This window comes from Lonchura striata, chromosome 5 (genome assembly GCF_046129695.1).
Source record: "Lonchura striata isolate bLonStr1 chromosome 5, bLonStr1.mat, whole genome shotgun sequence".
Taxonomy (NCBI): domain Eukaryota; kingdom Metazoa; phylum Chordata; class Aves; order Passeriformes; family Estrildidae; genus Lonchura; species Lonchura striata.
The window spans coordinates 44,992,350-45,010,554 of NC_134607.1; the positions used below are offsets into that span (position 1 = coordinate 44,992,350).

The 18,205-nt window shown below is 38.4% G+C and overlaps 1 protein-coding gene across 3 annotated transcripts in view; it reads right to left on the minus strand.

Annotated features, from left to right (window-relative positions):
* The window catches only part of PTPRB (protein tyrosine phosphatase receptor type B), a 64,034-nt gene that overhangs the window by 25,645 nt on the left and 20,184 nt on the right, over positions 1 to 18,205 (minus strand). For all 3 annotated transcript variants that reach the window (XM_021528962.3, XM_021528961.3, XM_021528963.2), the window contains 10 exons: positions 14,281 to 14,559; positions 13,676 to 13,933; positions 12,624 to 12,887; positions 9,982 to 10,251; positions 7,948 to 8,208; positions 5,568 to 5,834; positions 3,984 to 4,247; positions 2,403 to 2,666; positions 1,199 to 1,462; positions 288 to 551 (listed from right to left, as the gene is read on the minus strand). In XM_021528962.3, the coding sequence (XP_021384637.2) occupies positions 288 to 551; positions 1,199 to 1,462; positions 2,403 to 2,666; positions 3,984 to 4,247; positions 5,568 to 5,834; positions 7,948 to 8,208; positions 9,982 to 10,251; positions 12,624 to 12,887; positions 13,676 to 13,933; positions 14,281 to 14,559 (2,655 nt within the window). The remainder of the gene's footprint in view (positions 1 to 287; positions 552 to 1,198; positions 1,463 to 2,402; positions 2,667 to 3,983; positions 4,248 to 5,567; positions 5,835 to 7,947; positions 8,209 to 9,981; positions 10,252 to 12,623; positions 12,888 to 13,675; positions 13,934 to 14,280; positions 14,560 to 18,205) is intronic.

Here is an 18,205-nt window from a genome sequence, read left to right on the forward strand (position 1 = left end):
TACAGGCATAGGAAATGAGAGGGATGGGAACTGCATTCATCCTATGAAGGAAGACACTGGGCTGGACTAGAATTCCATGCACATTCACCCAGGTAAAGCTACTGAAATGACACATCTCACTGGTATTAACAGACCCATGCTGACATCATGACACGTGCTTCAAGATAAAAACTTCCCATGAGTGTGAATTTCCCCATGCCCTATGGTACATTATTAAGCAATATTAAAACAGGGTAAGTCTCTGGAAGATATAATGCAACTTTCTTGTTGTCTCAAGAAAAACATACTTGTTCTCCCAAAAGCTGCTAAACTGTTGTGCAAGGTGCCACTGTTAGATTGCACCACCACCTGGTACTGCTCCCCAGCTTCCAACTTGTGAAACATGTGCTCAGAGATGTGTTTGGAGACACTCTGAGAATCCAGCTGATGGTTTTGTTGAAATATAGTCACTGTATAGGAATCAACATCTCCACCTCCAGGGGTCCAGCTCACTTTCAGACTGTTTGTCATGCCATTAGGTGACACATGAATGTTTCGGACCTTGCTTGGAACTGGAAAAAAAACAGGGAACAAAAAGACACCTGTTCACTAATTTCCTGTTCGACTCAGGCTTCCTAATTTCTACCTATTTTATGGCCACAGAAAAATGATTCAAAAGAGAAAGATCATTTACAGGTACTAGTCATGTCATTTGTGGGTAAACACAAGTAAAGTAAACATTTGTGTGGGATTATTAGAAACACAATTCTATGTATTACCTCCCTCTTGTCCACATGATGCACTAAAAACACCTCAAAATATGAAAGCTTTTTAGGTACCCTCAGTTAGTTAGCCATTTTTCCATTAATAACTCAATCATTCACTTCAGGTAGGTAAACAGAGGTGTAAAAAAGGTAAATGATTTAACTAGAGACACTAAGCAAACAACTGGCATGCATGGGAATAACAGAAACCTAAATGCTGATATCTCAATACAGTTCCCATGCAACAAACCAGATTTTCTGCCAAAAATCAGGTATTAGTAAATATTTTTATTAAGCATGGGTGTTGGCTAAGTACTAGTGTGATTTCCAATGAAATCTGCTGTCTCTGAGCCACTGTTACATAAGCCTTGAATATAATAACAGCTCACACTTGATCTTCAGTGGTTCATTCTAGAAAAGCCTAAACACATTTTAAATACCACATTATATCTTACTTGTCAGGCCTTCTATGAAAGTAGCCCGCTGTGCATCTCCACTGATGGTCAAAACAAGAATTTTGTATAGACGTCCTGGAGTCAGAGCTGTGAACCAATATTCCTCTATGGTGTTCCCAAGGAAAATGGGTGGGAAGATCTTCATATCGTTGAAGAGGAGCTGAATCTCATACTTATCAACATCCCCCTCAGCTTTTGACCAAGTTACCTGCAGATCTTCTGTGCTCCTGTTACTAAGAGTCAGTTCCTTTACTGACTCTGGCACTGAAGAAGTGAGAAGAAAGATGGGAAACTTCTCAGTACTTACTAACAGATCACAGCAAAAAGCTAGCAGCTCTTAAGTCATGCTTCTGAGCTACAATTTTTCATTCAGTTCCCCTGAGAAAGCAGTAGATAGCACTTATTTGGGTAGTTTACACCTGAATCTAACACTGGAAGGTCCTATTTCAGAACAGATGTTCACAATTTATCAGCATAAAAATAACAAAATAATAATGGAGCCTGCAGGGAGTTTATCTAGCCAACAAAAACTGAGTAAGATCTGCATGTACAACAAATAGAGAAAAAAGAGGCCTGAGCTAGTGTCAAATCAAGGCAATCCAGCTGCATGATGTAGCACCACAATGCAGTTTCCAACTTGTGCCAGACACAGGTGAGTTATTTTTGCCCCATGCTACATCTTTGTTAATAAACTGCTGAGTTTCTCAGCATGAGTCCTTAACTTACATACGGTGCTAGGTGAAAATTGCACCCAGATCCCTGCTGGTTCCCAACTAGCCACCTTACCACTCTTGCCCCATGCTCTCCAATTCCAGTGCATGAGGTAGTGTGAATAGAGGGAGGTCTAGCCTATCTTCTGTCCTATATATTTCCATGACCAGAAAAAAACTGTTCAGTACATTCTGGCATAATTTAATGATAAATACTAAACTCCTGTGGAAAACTGCACAACTGTTTCTTTGGCTTTCTGTGTTTCAAGATCTGCTTTCCAATTTAATAGCACAGGTCTCTCACTTTTTGCTTGTTTGTAACTTAAACAGTGGTCTTAAACGAAATACTGTTTTCTCTATTTTAAATAATACACATTCAAAGAGTCAGAGTCAACATTCTACATTAAAAATCATATGAGATTTTTGTTCCTGGGTATGATAAATAAAAAAAATACCCTGGGTTGTCTTAGAATGTTTCCAGGGTGCTTACTTACTTGTTCTGCCATAGACTCTTTCACTAGTTTCGTATTTCCCACTCCTTGTGCTGACTGTGACACTGTACTGCCTCCCAGGGACCAGACGGGTGAACACACATTCATTTTCATCCTTTGGGACACTTTTTGTTTGGATGAAATCATTATTGTTACTGATGATCACTTCATAATTATCAAAATATCCAGATGCATGTAACCAGGACACCTTCAAGTAGTCACTTCTGGCTGAATTGCTGACAGTAAGTCCCTGGACACTTGAAGGGACTGAAAGAATAAAAGATGCAGAAACTTCCTGAAGTAACCAGAGTTGTGGCAGAGAACTGTATTTCTGGTAGTTACCAGAGTTTCGTGAGGAAGTTGCAAAAAGACAACAGTGTGGATTTAAGTAATAAAGTAGTATCTGCAGTTTCCAGGCTGCTTTACATCTTATGACAATACAATGGTTTGCCTTTCTAATTTTTGGAACTTGCTCGGTAAGAGTAGTGAGTGCCACAGACAAACACTGATCCAAAATTTGGTTCTTGTTCTTTCATGGCTGTCCCTTGGATTTTCACATAGATAATGAAAAGACTAAAACCGCACTAACTTGATACTCTTTGTTACTTTTTTAACACCCCATACAATCTTTCTTTTGTTCTACTGGTTTACCAAGTGTAAAGTCTCAGTTTTTGCCAGTTTTGAGAAAGTTTTAAAAGGTTCTCCTCATTATTGCCATCCCTTTCTGAGATTTCTCCATTCCTCTTATAATATCCCTGAAAATTGCATGACCAAAACCACAGATGTGTGTTACATTACCAAAACCAACTGACATGGGTGTTACTCATAATTGTGACACCTCACTAATATTTTACTAATTAGCCTATCTGATGTTCCCCCCCCACCTCAGCCCCCTGAATTATCAGGCTAGCCCAGAGATCCAAGGCTTTGAGGGCAGGAATATCAGGAGATGGCAAAGATTTTCAAAAGAGGCTCTTACCCCGATATATGTTGGTTCAGCTCTCTTTATTCTGTGGTGTCCATGTGGAGAGCGGGCCAAAAGAGAGTGAACAGGAAATGTCAGGGGTCTGTATAGACTTTGGACAGGGGGGGCTTCCCTGGTCTCCGCCAACCCCGTTGGGGCAGGAAGGAGGGGTCCAGGGTTATCTTGATCAGAGACACAGGGTCCCGGGGAAGGGGGCACAGAGTGCCCATGAGCTCATTTTAACACCTATCCTTTTCTGTTCTTTCAGTGCCTGAGTAACTTTCTGAGGAGATGCTCTGCAGGATGTACTTGAAGGGCCACATAGAGGCATTAAGGGCAGGACAATACATTTGAGCCAAAACTGATACATAATTTCTGTTCACTCATAAGGACTGACATGACTTTTATTCATGCTAAAGCATTTTTTGCATGAAATAAAGCAGCAACAAGGGCATAAGAGTAAAACTAATAAAGCTGTAATTTTATGGTTTGATCCTCCAACCTCTACTTTCATCCCAGTTTGGTCAGATATTGATAAATCATTGGTAATGGTTATACATTAGCCATTACCAACACAACAATGGTTACAGTGACTGTACTTGCCCAGAGCCACTCTTTACCTGTTCGTTCCTGGCTGAGGGAATAGTTTTCATACTTTCCACTCTTTGTGGTTATCATCACATCGTAAAGCGTCCCAGGAGTAAGGCTGCTGAAGGAGCATTCACTGAATGATTTGGAAATGGTGAGAGTCTGAACAATCTTGTCATCATGAGAGAGTGTTACCAAATAACTGTCTACATCTCCAGAAGCTGGCAGCCAAGAAACACTGAGGTAGTCACTCCGACCTGAGTTATTTACTGTTACTCCAGTTACACTGGAAGGAACTGTGCAATAAAGAGGAAAAAAACAAAAAAAGCATTAACTAGCTAATTCTTATTTTTGTGAGTATCCCTATAATGCCATCCCCTGCAATAAGCAGTCTCCTCCAACTCCTGAGAAGTTCTGCACTGACTGCCTCTCAGCAACATTCACCTGCTTTTTTAAATACAGTGAAGGAAATTTTCCTTGGTGGCCTGATCCCAGCTCTTCTAAAATCCTAGAAGCTGAGTTATCCTCTCAAATTGCCATTCCCAGTAACAACAATAACTGGTGAGGCTGGTAAGAGACTGAGGCCCACAGCTGCATCTTTCATTTCCAGCGGGTTCTCTGACGCCTAGTGGACAAAACATGAATGCCTCTTGTTTTTCAAGCCAGCAAGGTGAACTCAAAGGCTCTGCATTGCCAGAATTGTCATCACTCAGGTACAAAACTCAGTTGTTACAGGGGCAGAATTTAGGCATAATGAACTTCCAAATGTTCACTGGACTCTGCTGCACTAAACTTATTTATCTCAACAGAGAGGCTGGTAAACAGCTGTCAGAATTAAACCTGCCCCCCCCCCCCCCGATTTTACAAAATACACTTATATACTTTAAGCCTTTTAGTATTATTCTTCTCCTTTTTTTTTTTTTTTCCCCCAGGTTTGTTTTGCTTTTTCACCTTGAAAATAGTGGTTTTCAAGGAGAACATTGCAGAAAACTGCAGAATGCCTGGCACTTGCCAAATTCACATAATGGGTGAAATTGCACTATATCGCCAAATTTCTCCTTTAAATATCCACTTAGCTAGTATTACATTTCATGACTCTTTAAATCTAAAGAATTTGATGTAACAGTAAATCTTGCTCTATGAAGTACAGAAGGACCTCATAATAACTAATTAGCCCTGGTGGACATTCTTTGATGCTGGATTAAAGAAAAAGAATGGGTTGTGAGAGGCTGAGACACAAATTCACCCCACTACCTTTAGGCAGGTTCTTGACACACATAAGTAAGGAGCAATCACACTACACCACCACTACATAGCCAATGGAACAAGAAAGTCCCTTCCAAGGAGTGATTTGCCCAGACAGTTGTTCATTACTCTCAGGGCATATTTTTGTCTTTGTTCTAGAGTGATCCTGCTGTAGAGTTCCCACTGTAGTTAGAGCAGTTAGCTCTCTAAAGCTATATTTACACAAATCTGGACAGACAGTGTGCACATATGGAGCTATATGGACGAAACTCTCATTTTTCTGAATTTTCAGTGCAGTGGCTTAAACACAAGACCATTCTTTCAGATAAATTCAACTACTAAAAAGCATTCTGGAGTGCTTTCCTTTTTACCTGTTCTTTCCTCTGCAATTGTTTGCCTTGAAGATATCCCTCCACTGACAGTGGTGACAACAACTGAATAGAGTCCTCCAGGTTTCAGGGGATAGAAGTGATATCTGTTAGTTTCACTGGGAACAGTTTCATTTTTAATGACAACATTCTCATGAATCAGTAGCACTTGGTATGAGTCTACATCTCCCAGTGCTCTTGTCCAGTTGGTGAACAAGCTGTTGGTTGATCCCTGACTTGACACAGTCAGACCTGTCACTTGGGCTGGCACTGAAAAGGAAATTGTCACACTGTTACTGAGGAGAAACAAAATTAAACAAAACAGAATCCCCCAAAGAACACAAGTTTAGTCACACTGAGGAAGTGCATCAAAAGAACATTCCAATTTGCAGCCAGACTCAACAGGACTAAAAATACTTTAACTGGGGACTGCTTCCTGTCTGGGATGTGGTCTATGGGAAACTAAGGCTCAGAAAGGTCTTTCAGCCTTTAGCACAACTTTTCCCAGTCAGATGAAAATGATTCAAGATGAGGGAACTGAAAGAGATGGCATTTTATAAATACCATCAAATAAAAGCCATCAATTAAGGAAATAATTCAGGGTTTTTGATGACTACTTCAAATATAGTCTGTGTCTTTAATTTTCCCTTTCCTCTCCCATTCCCAATCTTTAATTTCTAATAAATGGCAAACTTGTTTGAAGAATACCTCAGGCACAGTAATCTCTACTATGCCAGACTCTTTAATTTTGGGGATAACTGAGATGCATGGTTATAGTTTAACTTTTTATGTAAGAACATCTGCAGGATACCAACTTTTATAGCATCAAAAGATGAATTGTTAAACATAACATTTATCTAAGCATAAGCTCATGAACTTAGCAAGACCAAAAAGGATAAAGAAATAACAAAGGAATGCAATATGGAGCACAAAGTTTACTCCAAATCCTTCTTTTTACTTCTTTTTACTTCCTCTTTACTTCTAAAGATTTCTGTTTACATGACCAAGTACAAACTGAAATAAAGAAGACTAACTTCATAAAATGTGAATGCACTCTTCTGTTGTTTTTTATCAGCCTTTTTGCACACATAGTACTGGTTTAGTAATCATTAACAAAAGCTTTAAAGTTAGGCACAAAGCTGAAGAAAATACAAAGTTGACAATAAACTCGATCAGAAATCCTTCCTGTTTTATAATGTTCTCATAACATAGTTAGCTCAAACAAGACACTAAAGTGCCACATTTCTGTTCTAAATGCTCATTTCAGTGCTCTTTGCAGGTTTCACTGGATGCTGACCAGTCTGGGATGGAAGTAAGACCTACTTCTGTCATGTTTACAGCAATATTTTTCAAGCTTAGTAAGCTGTCCTGCTTCAGGGAAGATTCAGAGGTCTGGAACACTTATTAAAACCTATGTTCTAGTTAAATAATGTTTGTTCTTTATAACTCAATTTCAATGTAATATTGACACAGAAACAGTGCCTAATGTGTTTTCAAGTGAAACTAGTGAAATGGGACCTTTATGCCTGAATAGGTCCCCTAAAGGGGTGTAAGTCAGATGGAAGTGAAATTCCAGCTATCTAAAAACATAACAGGGAAATCAAAGTACAAGCTAAACTTCTTAGGAAGTTACAAAGGAGTTACAAAATTTAAATAAGGACCAACATCAGCCCTAAGCATGCTTTGATTCAGACACAAGCAGCTTGTTTTTCCCTGTGCTGTGCAAGGCCAGAGCTGCATTTGAAAACTTTGCTTGCACTGGAGATGTTTAAGTCAGTACTTAAACAGAGTAAAGCAACCTGTATGGTTTAAAACTTGCACATGTGCACAAATCACAGCCTGCAGGGGGTAAGAATGGGACCTTCCTTTTGACAGTCATCATCCTCAGTAACAAACACATATTCTGGAATCAGAAGAGCAAAAAGATTCAAAACACATCTTTCAGGTCACATATGTGACCTTGTGCCTGTTAACCTTGAAATGTTTCCCCTAAAGTAACATTTTCCTGTGTGGTGATGTTTCTCTTTTTCCCAGATGATGAATGCTTTGCATCAAGGAAGTGACCCTCCTGAAAATACACAATGAAAATTATTCTTCTTATATGGAATCTTGTGCTAATGTAGACTGATTAGATATGACATAATACTTCAGAAAACTGTTTTGCCAGGAATTACACATCTATTTCCCAAAAATCTTAAATAAATACAGCAAGATAACTGACAGTCAGAAATGAGATTCAGACATATAACTTTTTTACTGAGGAAACAAACTTAAGATCAAGACTTAGACACTGAGTTAATTAAGTTCACTACAAAGCAAAAAAAAAGTTGTTAATAAAAAAGTTGACAGAAGTAAAGATTAAAACAGTTTGACAAGATGATACCTGTTCTTCCTTCTACTGAAGTCCAGTTGCTTAAAGTCCCACTAATAGTAGTGATAGTAGCTGTATATTTCCTTCCAGGTATCAAGTCAGTGAAAGTAAATTCCTTAGCTTCTTTTGCAAGTCCCTTTTTTACAATAGGGAGCTCACTGACTTCCAGAGAAACCACATAGCTGTCCCATTCTGCAGCAGGGGTCATCCACATGACACTAAGTGAAGATTCATTAGCATGCTTCACACGGAGCTGGAGAACAGGCTCTGGAGCTGGAAAAACACACAGATATCACAACAAAAACAGGACTGTGTAGTGAGCACACGTCCTATCAAGCTGTTGTAAGAAATGTATTCTGTAAGACATAAATGTGACAGCAACAGAGTATCTGCAATCAAGAAGAGATTTGTTACCTTTCTCTAAGAAGTCATTCTTACAAACCTAGTATTTGTGCCCCTCTTCCAGTAAAGGACTATTAGCAGCAGACTTTAGCAATGCACTATGGCTGTAATGCTTAGGTTTAAACTTACATCAGGATATATATTTTAGTGCAAATGGAAAGCAGGGAAGGCGGTGAACTTCCTCTTGAACTCTGGGTGCTGAACAGGGATATAAGACATTTGTACCATAAATCAGATCTACAGCAATGCACTTCTAACAAACAAAGATGCAAATTAGAATCAGAGTGACATTGATTTTGCATTGATTTATACCTAAGTCATGCTAAGAGACACTTCAAACTTACAGGGGCATAAAAGAAAGAATCCAATCAGTGAATTTCTCTGTGTGTTTGTGTGTGTGTGCCTGCATACCCAGCAAGGATGTCTTGCCTAATATAGTCCCTGATCTGATTTTGTCCCTGTCACATTGAAATACAACTTATTTTCCAAGTCGGTGAGTTAATGCAAGAGAAAACTGAGTCACAACGAGATCTAATACCTACACTTCATAACAGACACATTATTCACCTTACTGTGGGTCAAACACAGTCATGATACACCCACTGCTGAATATTATTAAATGGACCATGTTCTAATCACAGAATCATAGAATCACTTAGGTTGGAAAAGACCTCTAAAATAATTGGGTTCAACTATTAATCGCTTAGCTGAGTCAATTAAAAGTAACACCATAAAGTTAGATTACTTGCAACATATGTCAAAGTAAGGAAGATGAGAATGTATCTTGCTCTGATCAAGTTTGCTACAAGTCAGAGAAAGCTTCAGTTCTGTAGATTCTACTGGTCTTGCTGTTGTGCAAAATTAACAAAATTAAGTCCTCAGGGAATGACAGAGAAGGGTATAGTAGAAAAGGCAGGACCCAGGAAGGGTGAGGATAAAGTAGAATGGCATTATCCTGTCTCAAGGTAGACTTGAGTATTGCCTGTTATTCCTACTCCAAGTCTTCCTTTCCTCTGAATTGCACTTATTCTGCATTCACTGAGCAGAAATTCTAACAATTATATGAGAATTATTTTTTAAAATTTGAAGTAAATCAGATGTGGTTTTAACTAACACACTGCAAAAGAATTCCACTCAGGTCCCTGCAGTATATATGGATTTCCTTTGGAAACAGACTTGGAACAGACTAACCCATTTTCTTTATGGAGCACAAAAACAAGAACTGGGATGTTAAAGGGCAGCCATACTAAGATACACCTTAGCCATATGGCTAATATTCTTTACACAGACTGGCAAGGAAACATACTGATGAACAATACAGGAAAGTCTATAGTGCTTTCTTTAAGACCTTAACAGGGTGCCCTACAATCAGCTACAAAATATAGCAGTGAAATGAACATGTAATGTAACACCTGAGTTGTGACAGAATCATGATATAGTTCCCAAAGCCTTCACTAACAAAACATTTACTACTAAAGTAATCCCGAAAGCTCTCACAGAACTGCTAAAATTATTTCTGTAGTTTACAAAGGGAGCTCCTTTTTACTGTATTAATAGTGAAATTAATTTGTGGATTCTCAAGTTCTCTTCCACTGTTCACGGGGCTGAACACTTTGCACTCTCACAGTACCTAGGCAAGCATACCTGTTCTCCCCGCACAACTAGTCTTGCTCTGCAAATCGCCGCTCTCCACAATGACTTCCACGCCGTACTCCCTCCCTGGGATGAGGCCCGCATCACGGATGAGGTACTCGGTGGTGTCCTTCTCGAGGGTGGTGTTGAGCACCAGGGCTGAGCGGTTCCACAGGAGCAGGTGGTACCTCTCCCAGTCTCCCGCAGGGGGCACCCAGGTCACTCGCAGAGACCGCACCCAGCCACTAGCACCCGCCTGCAGCTCCGAAACTTTCTGGGGAACTGGACAAAGTGAAAAAGCAGTTCTGAAGTGCGGTATTTCTGGTGAGATGTAAATGTACTGGCAAAACCTGTCCCGCAGCACAGCTATTGTACGTGTGCTTGGATGCTTGGACCAGCTAGAGCAATGTGAGCTATCTTGTTGCAAAGGTCGGCTTTCATTTTAAAGACAATTTTTACTCTTTCCCACACAAACCACTCACTTATTTTCCTGCTGGTTTCTGACATCATAAATGGGCAACCCCTCTAAGGGCAGGCAAAATCTCCCCTGTACACTTCCTGGATGCATCTTGCAGTTTTCAGTCAGGTTCCCTGTTGTTTCCTGCACTTAAGCTCACTTAGAAACTGTCTATCAATTTTTCACTGCTAAGGTTGAAACTTCAGTCTCCATAGTCCCAATTCTGGTATCAGCAGCAGAAATGCAAAACCTAATGGCTTCTTTCACAGAAACAGCTTCGACTTTGTATGCCCTAATTCCTCCCAGCTGTAAAAGGCACTGAGTTTAAGACAGAGTCCATTAAAGCATCCACTTGATCCTGTCCTGCACTTCAAGGATCCTGAATTTACATACCTAACCTTCTCCTCCCTAACCCTTTACTCCTGCAGGTCACATTGGACCACTGAAGCTTTTCTGATTTTCATGGAATAATTTAATATTAGCCAGGCCAAGCAGAGACTAGAAGACAGATGCAGACCCTTAGGAGAGTATACATGTAATTCATATTGTAGATACTCAAGAGGTCAGCACTGGAGCCCTGAGACATCCACAAGTATTAGCTGATAACTTAAAGGATAGCATCATGTTCTTATCTAGCTTAGTTAATACTTAATTGATCAGTATCTAGCAGAGGATTGAAACCTCTTTACCAGCACCATAAAATACTCATCGGTTTCACTTCCCAGAGGCATAGCTGGCTACCAGACCTAGAACCCCCATATGCCAGTAAATATGGAAAATGTGTTTAAATTTCTGAGTGGATAAAAGCACACAGTGCATTGTTAGGAAGTACAGATTAACTTACATCATAACAAATAAAGATCAGCCTCGTCAGGCTGACTGGACATCATTACAACTTAATGGCATGAAGTTTCAGTCTCTGAGATGTCCACACTTCTTACCACAACATTTCTTGGCTGGTTCTGCTGCACCCTCTCAAAACACAGTAATGTGCATTATGTTCTTGGGCACCTGGCTCTCTCTGTGAGTTACAGAGGGACCCTAAGAGTCTAATCCCTTCAGCATCTGTAGACCTGACAGTCTGGACTTATGAATTTATCTTTACTCCACAGAGCTTCTGCTGAAGTGAATGTTTTCAAAGCTCTTGATGTCTGTGGTAAAGGAAGGAATTGCTTATGATTAGCATCCTTGGAAATAGGACTTGTAATCCCCAACTTTAAAAGCACTGGGTCTAGGTCACAAAGCTGGGGATCGGTGGTGTTGAGTGAGGGCCTGAAGTCCTCCCTTTAGATTGAAATGGTAATCTTAAAGGACTTTAATAGTAGGCTAAACAAACAAAACAGACATGTATGTAAACCAGCCCAGTTTTGTACTTTCTGGACATGAAAGACTTCTACGGCTCTTCCAGCCTGCACTGAGAATGGGGTATCAGCTAGGTATGTCAAGGATGTGACTTTCACAAGAGATGTTTAATTGTAGACAATAAATATTTTCTAAAACAAATACTCTGATCTCTTACACAAACATTTTCTACCATTTGGTTCTGAGTCTGCTAATAATTTATGTATGCATTCTTCACCAAGTTAGAGATTTTTTTACCATCTAACTTTTGCTCAGGCTAGGCTGGTGTGGAAAAGATGGCACACCTCTAAGGCATTATCACTTCTGAAAGAAGATAAACTCATAGCTCTATCCCAGCTGCCACATGCTTTTATTAATCCATGCTGTTTATAGTAAAGAAATCTGAGATGTCAGCTTTTCTGGTTTGCAGATTTGTGTCTGGAAGAAGGAATAAGACTAGACCTTGCAAAATTACTTTAAAGACTATTAATAATTTGACTACATGCACACTTCCCCATACTGTAACTCAATTTATGTAGTATGCTGAGCTGAATTTAAGACAACAAAGTTGGTCAGAAGTGCAGCAGTATGGAACAGCGCTGTAACAGACTAATTCAACTATAAGATCCAAAAGAAATTCACGACTGTTGCCTGATCACAAGATAAACTGGAGCTGCTTTTGGCTGTCAAATTAACTGTTGCCAGAGAGTCAGCAGGGGGTATTCCTGAAACAGTATTGTGCTCTTAATCTCATTTTGTCTGGAATCCAAACAACTTTGTCTCTTACAATGATTTGCTACAAGGCCAGTGTAGGCAAAAATTAGTTACAATGTTCTTACTGAAGCAGAAGACTTACATGTCCTGCCAGTTGCCGTCCGATCGGTGAACAGTTCACCACTGACGGTGCGGGCAGTAATCTCATAAAGACGTCCTGGAGTTAGCTTGTCAAACTGCGTCTCTGTGACTGGTGGCTGCAAAGTTTTGACTTCTTTAACTGATCCAAGATGAGACAGAGTGATATTATAGAAATTGAAGTTTCCTGAAGGTCTTCTCCACCTAACTTTTAAAGCATCTAAGCTGCCATCGTTAGTCACCATCAAATCTAAGACTTCAGCTGGAGCTAAAAAAAAAATTAGAAAGAGAATAAAATACATCCACCACAAAACATACAAGACTTGCTGCCTCTCAAACTCCCATAGTTAAGTTTTGATTTTGAATAATTATATGAGATGGAGTATGATTGATTTTGCCTGAACAGTGAAGTCTAGTCACAGTGCACATCACTTCCCTAAATTACTTCCATTCCCTAAATCACTTCCCTAAATGCCTCCCATGCAAAACCACCACATTTTATAAGATTTCTCTAGAAGAAATTGTATATTACTCTTCCCAGAAGTTAAGGAGTGAAGGCATGACCCCCTTTTTTCCCTACATAAGTGTTTTAACCATTGGACCCTAGGAGGATGCCATCTTATCATTATCTCTATGACCACAGAACTCCAGCCCAAAAAATATTCCTGAAAAAAAAAAAATTCTATAACTCTAGTTCTGTGAATCAGTATTTCTTCGTGAAAAAAAAAACCAAAACAAAACAACAAATCCACAAAAACCCATACCAAACCAACCAAACAGACAAAAAAAAAACAACCAAAAACTGAAACAACCCAAACCACCATTTAATTTTAAAATTCTTAAGCTACTTTACATTTATTTCCACTTCCCTTTCACACTTTTTCTACTTTCATTTTAGCCTCTAAGTTTGCTGCAGTGGTAACTTAGGGAATTAAATAAGCTTATGGTGTCTCTAACTTGGAACACAAATAACTTATTATTCTGAAATATGTCCTATAATACTATTAGATTGTGGTCTTATCTTCTTGTTTGTTGTGATGAATTCTGAAATCATACCTGTCCTGACTGTCTGAAAACTGCTGCTCTCCAATCCTGCAGCCTGGGTTATGATAGAGAGGTTATATAGATGGCCTGCTGTAAGTCCTGAAAAGGTGTAGGAGGTCAGGGAACCTTCCTGGTGAATCTCGTGAACTGGTACATGATTATCCAGCAACAGCAGCCTGTAACGTTCCACATGTCCAGAGCCAGAAGACCACGAAACGTGGATAATGTCTGTCTTGACACTGACCTGAAGATTTTTCACAGGAGATGGCACTGTTGGTATAAAAAGAACATATGCTCAAGGCCTAATGGTTATCTCCTTCATTTCTGCAATTTTGAATTACTCTTGGAATATGCTGGGTTTCTTTAGGGTTACTGAAAACCCAATCCCAAATACACAATAAAAATGAGACTCTATTCTTAGCAAACAATTTTTTATGTCAGTAAGGGATTAATATTTAATTTCTACTTATAATCAATAGATACTTCATATATATCTATATATCTATATATATATAGTAATATAGAAGAATTGTACCAATTTGCTAATTTCACAATGCAGAAGTACAGAATACTGTAAGTGGTTTTACTTAAATGAACTACAGGAAAAGAAGTCTTACCAGTGGATCCACTTATGTGAAGTTCTGGTGTAGTCTTATTTCCAGCAACAGCACTGAGGACAATGTTGTACTTATTCCCAGGAATGAGACTGGAAAATGTATTTTCTGTTTTTGAAATTCTTCCTGGTATGGAGACTTCTTGTATCTTTTTATTATCACGATCAAGTAATACTAGGTTATACACGTCCACCTTTCCTGAGGAAGGATTCCATTGAACATGCAAGCTTGTGAGTGTAGTTTTTTCCTTATTAATTTCCAAATGAGATGGTGGCAAGGGATCTGTAGTTCGGAAAAAACCCAGAAAACATAAACCACTTCTTGCTTTGGGATCGTCTGAAATTTTACACAGCAGCACGAGAAATTTTCCAAAACTCTCATTTTATCATCATGCTGCCAATACTTTTCAAAAAGTTTTTTCTTTTTATTTATAAACACTGTGCATTGAAGCCATTCTACAAGAGAGCCTGGAAGAACTCAGAAATATTACTTTTATGTATTTGCACACACTCACACACACAGACATATATATAGCAAAACACTTCCACTGTGGGTGTATATTGCAAGCTTGGAAATTTGCTGATAATAAAACTGTAACAACTTTAACAAGAAACAGCAAACATGTAAACCCAGTGCTTCAGTGTAATGTAGCTTTATAGATGGCAGCAACAGCTTTCATTTACTAGCACTCACCCTAAACATTTTATTAGTTATGGGCATGAGCATTTATACAATTTAAAGGGCAATGATCTTTTGTCTTTAGTATTAGCTTCAACAACTTCAAATTCTGATAGAATATGCTTCTGCTTTGTTGTTGTTCTGTTCATAAAAATTTTAAAAAATCCAAACAGTACATTAGATAAACCTTAAGGAAACAACATTGGGATTACTTCTCTGAAACTCTCAGCACTCATTATGTTGCTTTTTAAGAAGCTCTCCAGTAAAATCACCTGTGAAATTAAGATACACTCTAAAGGAAAGGCAAAGTGACCAAACCTATAGAATCTGGTTGATTTTATACTCCAGGTGCATTTCATCACTCACAAGACTTCATGCATACCACACAAAATATAGATGTACTAAGGTATTGACATTTATGTCTTCTAATAAGGTTAAGAAAATCCTTATTAAGAAGGTTATCATGAAATAACCCAAAGCAGTGCAATCAAGCCTTCCTAAGTTGGGACATAAAGTTTCCCAACAATTTAGGAATAAATTTGCCTACCACAGAGTACACTCTATGCTACTCTTTCCTAGCATTAGACCAAGAGTATAAAGTGCATCCAGACTGAGAACTGTGGTCTCTGTAGGAACAGCACCTCAGCACACAAAAGAATAAGATTTTTCCAATACAGTCATTGCTGCTTGGTTCCCTGAACAAAGAAGATGAAAAAGTGTCAACCACATAATTAAAATATGCAATGTAAAGGCTGAAAGGATGAAGCTGAACCTACCCCCCACATACAAATACATAAGTAGGAGGGTCTTAGGAGCCCTTATGCTGCTTTTTCTTCAAATTCTGGATGGTTTAATCAATTCCTACAAAGCTCTGCTGAGAACAGAGTAGTGCCAAGTTTTGGTGGTATACTTTGTCAATCAAATACATTAGGAATGTCAAGGAAGCAACTCCTTCCTTGGAAACATTCAAAAACTGACTAGAGATGGTCCTGGGCAACCAGATCCAGGTGGCCCTGCCTGAGCCAGGCTCTTGGACCAGATGACCTCCAGAGGTCCCTTTCAACCTCAACCTTTCAGTATTCTGAAAAATACTGTGTCCCTTTGAACCTATGTCTCTGCTTAAATTCAAGTTCTTTATTTGGACTACAAAGATGTTAGTGCTCTTCAGAAAAAGAAATGAAAATTAAACAAATTGATTTACATAATCAATCAATAAAACTATATTTTCGTGACTGCTTTCTTAAAGGCCAAACTAAGTCTGCTTAAATATGAAAAAAAATCTGAAAAAAAAAAAAAAGTACTATTAAAAATCAATTAAAAGACCAAGCACATCAAACTTCAGGCCAAATAGTTAAAACTTTACCCAGTTACAGCAACTGAACCATGAGGTTTTAATGAAAAGTGTCAGGAAATCTTAACAATAGGCTTGACTACCAGCTCCACCTAAAATATATACTAAGCCACTAAAGACTATTATCTTGGCAAAAGTGAATAGTGGAGGTATAATCTTGTTCCTTGAAGGCAATTGTTCTAATCTGAAAGGTCAGACTTTGGAAGTCAGAAATAAATTCCAGCACTATATATGGTCAGATGCACAGCCAGCTGAAAAAGTTTTATTTGACTGACATTGAGAGAACAGTCATGATAACTATCAAGAAGTTTAACCCTCTTTCTGACTAAGTTAGAACAAAGTCGACTGTTCTTTAGTCCTGTAAAAGTAATCACCATTGTCATCTGTATTATTTGCCAAATTTGACAAAAAAAGATAGCTGCATTTTTAGAAGCGCTTTTACTGTCCTGGGTAATCTGTCTTCTAAGGTGCATGAGCAAAGAAGAAAGTTGCGTGCCTAGAAGGTGAAGTTCAGAAATTCAGACTTTATCTAATCTATCTGGTCCAGAAAACAAAACACTCAGTGCTTTTTACATCCGCTAGAACAAAGGAACAATGAGACTGGGAAGTGCCTGGGCTGAAAGAGCCCTGGATGGAAACAAACACTTAAAAAACCATTTACATTGTTATACAAGTCTCTGTTGGCAATGATACAACACCGATATATCACAGAAATAAAATATTTTCATCAAGATATTTTTATACCATTTGACACTATACAAATTAATGTCCCCTGGTTTACAAAGGCATCTTCCAGAGACTTAATGATCTTTGAATTCTATTGCAACTCTATTTTCACTTTTGGGGAAGATGATATGCTTTCTCTGCACAGCTGCTGCAGATCCAATTTATAGATATGGCTATGTCAAACTGCAGTTTGACATGACTCCCAGATACAGACTGTAAGCACAGAAACACACCTGCCTTATACAGGAGAAAACAAAAACAACTGGGAGATATGAGCCCAGGACTTAATAATGTGCCAGTCTCAGTTACCTTCCTACCATATTATCCATTTTTCCTAGCTTTCCCTCTTCATAAAACAGTAACCTACTTCATAAAGATTTTTCTGAAGATTAAGTAAAGAGGTTGATTTCATTGTCTTTACTAAACACAAATATGCATTTCTTTGGGATGATATGCAACTTAGAGAATCTTTAAAATACGGTTATTTATTTTCTTCTTGTACTATGTCTTTGAAATGATGACCATAACCATTACATGATTACGGATGATAGGTTTATACAGCCTACAGTTAGAGCCATGTCACGTGTTGTTCCAACAGATGGCTAATAAATCAAATTTGTCCCAAATAACTTAAAATTTACAGGAGTGAACACATAGCCTGGGTATGCTTCTGCCATTTAGAGAGTTACATATTAGAATAAAAAAACACTCCAACAGTCTGTGTCTTGGAAGATGAAGTTCTATCTTCTTTTCATTCAAATGTTTAATGGATTTTCTAACAAAAAATTATTTACCTGTAGTTCTCTCAGTACAGGAGCTTGGATTGGGTAGCAACATAACATAGTACTGCAATATTTTTATTTGTTTGTAGAGAAAGATTTTGAAAATGGCATTTATAAGTCTATTTTAGAAGATATAATTGAAAGTGGGGTAATTGCCAAATTGTTTTCCATGGCTCTCTAGACCAGCATCTCTAATCTGCATTTCAATTCTGAATTGAAATTCATAAATTTAACTGTATTTTAGGATCTATTAATATACTACTGTTTTTAACTAGACCTAGTCATTCGTTGAAATAGTTATAGCAATGCATAGACATTTGGAGGTTTGAGAACTTAAAATGTATCTTACTTGTAACTGGGAAAGACAAAAACCTACCTCTTTTGCCATACA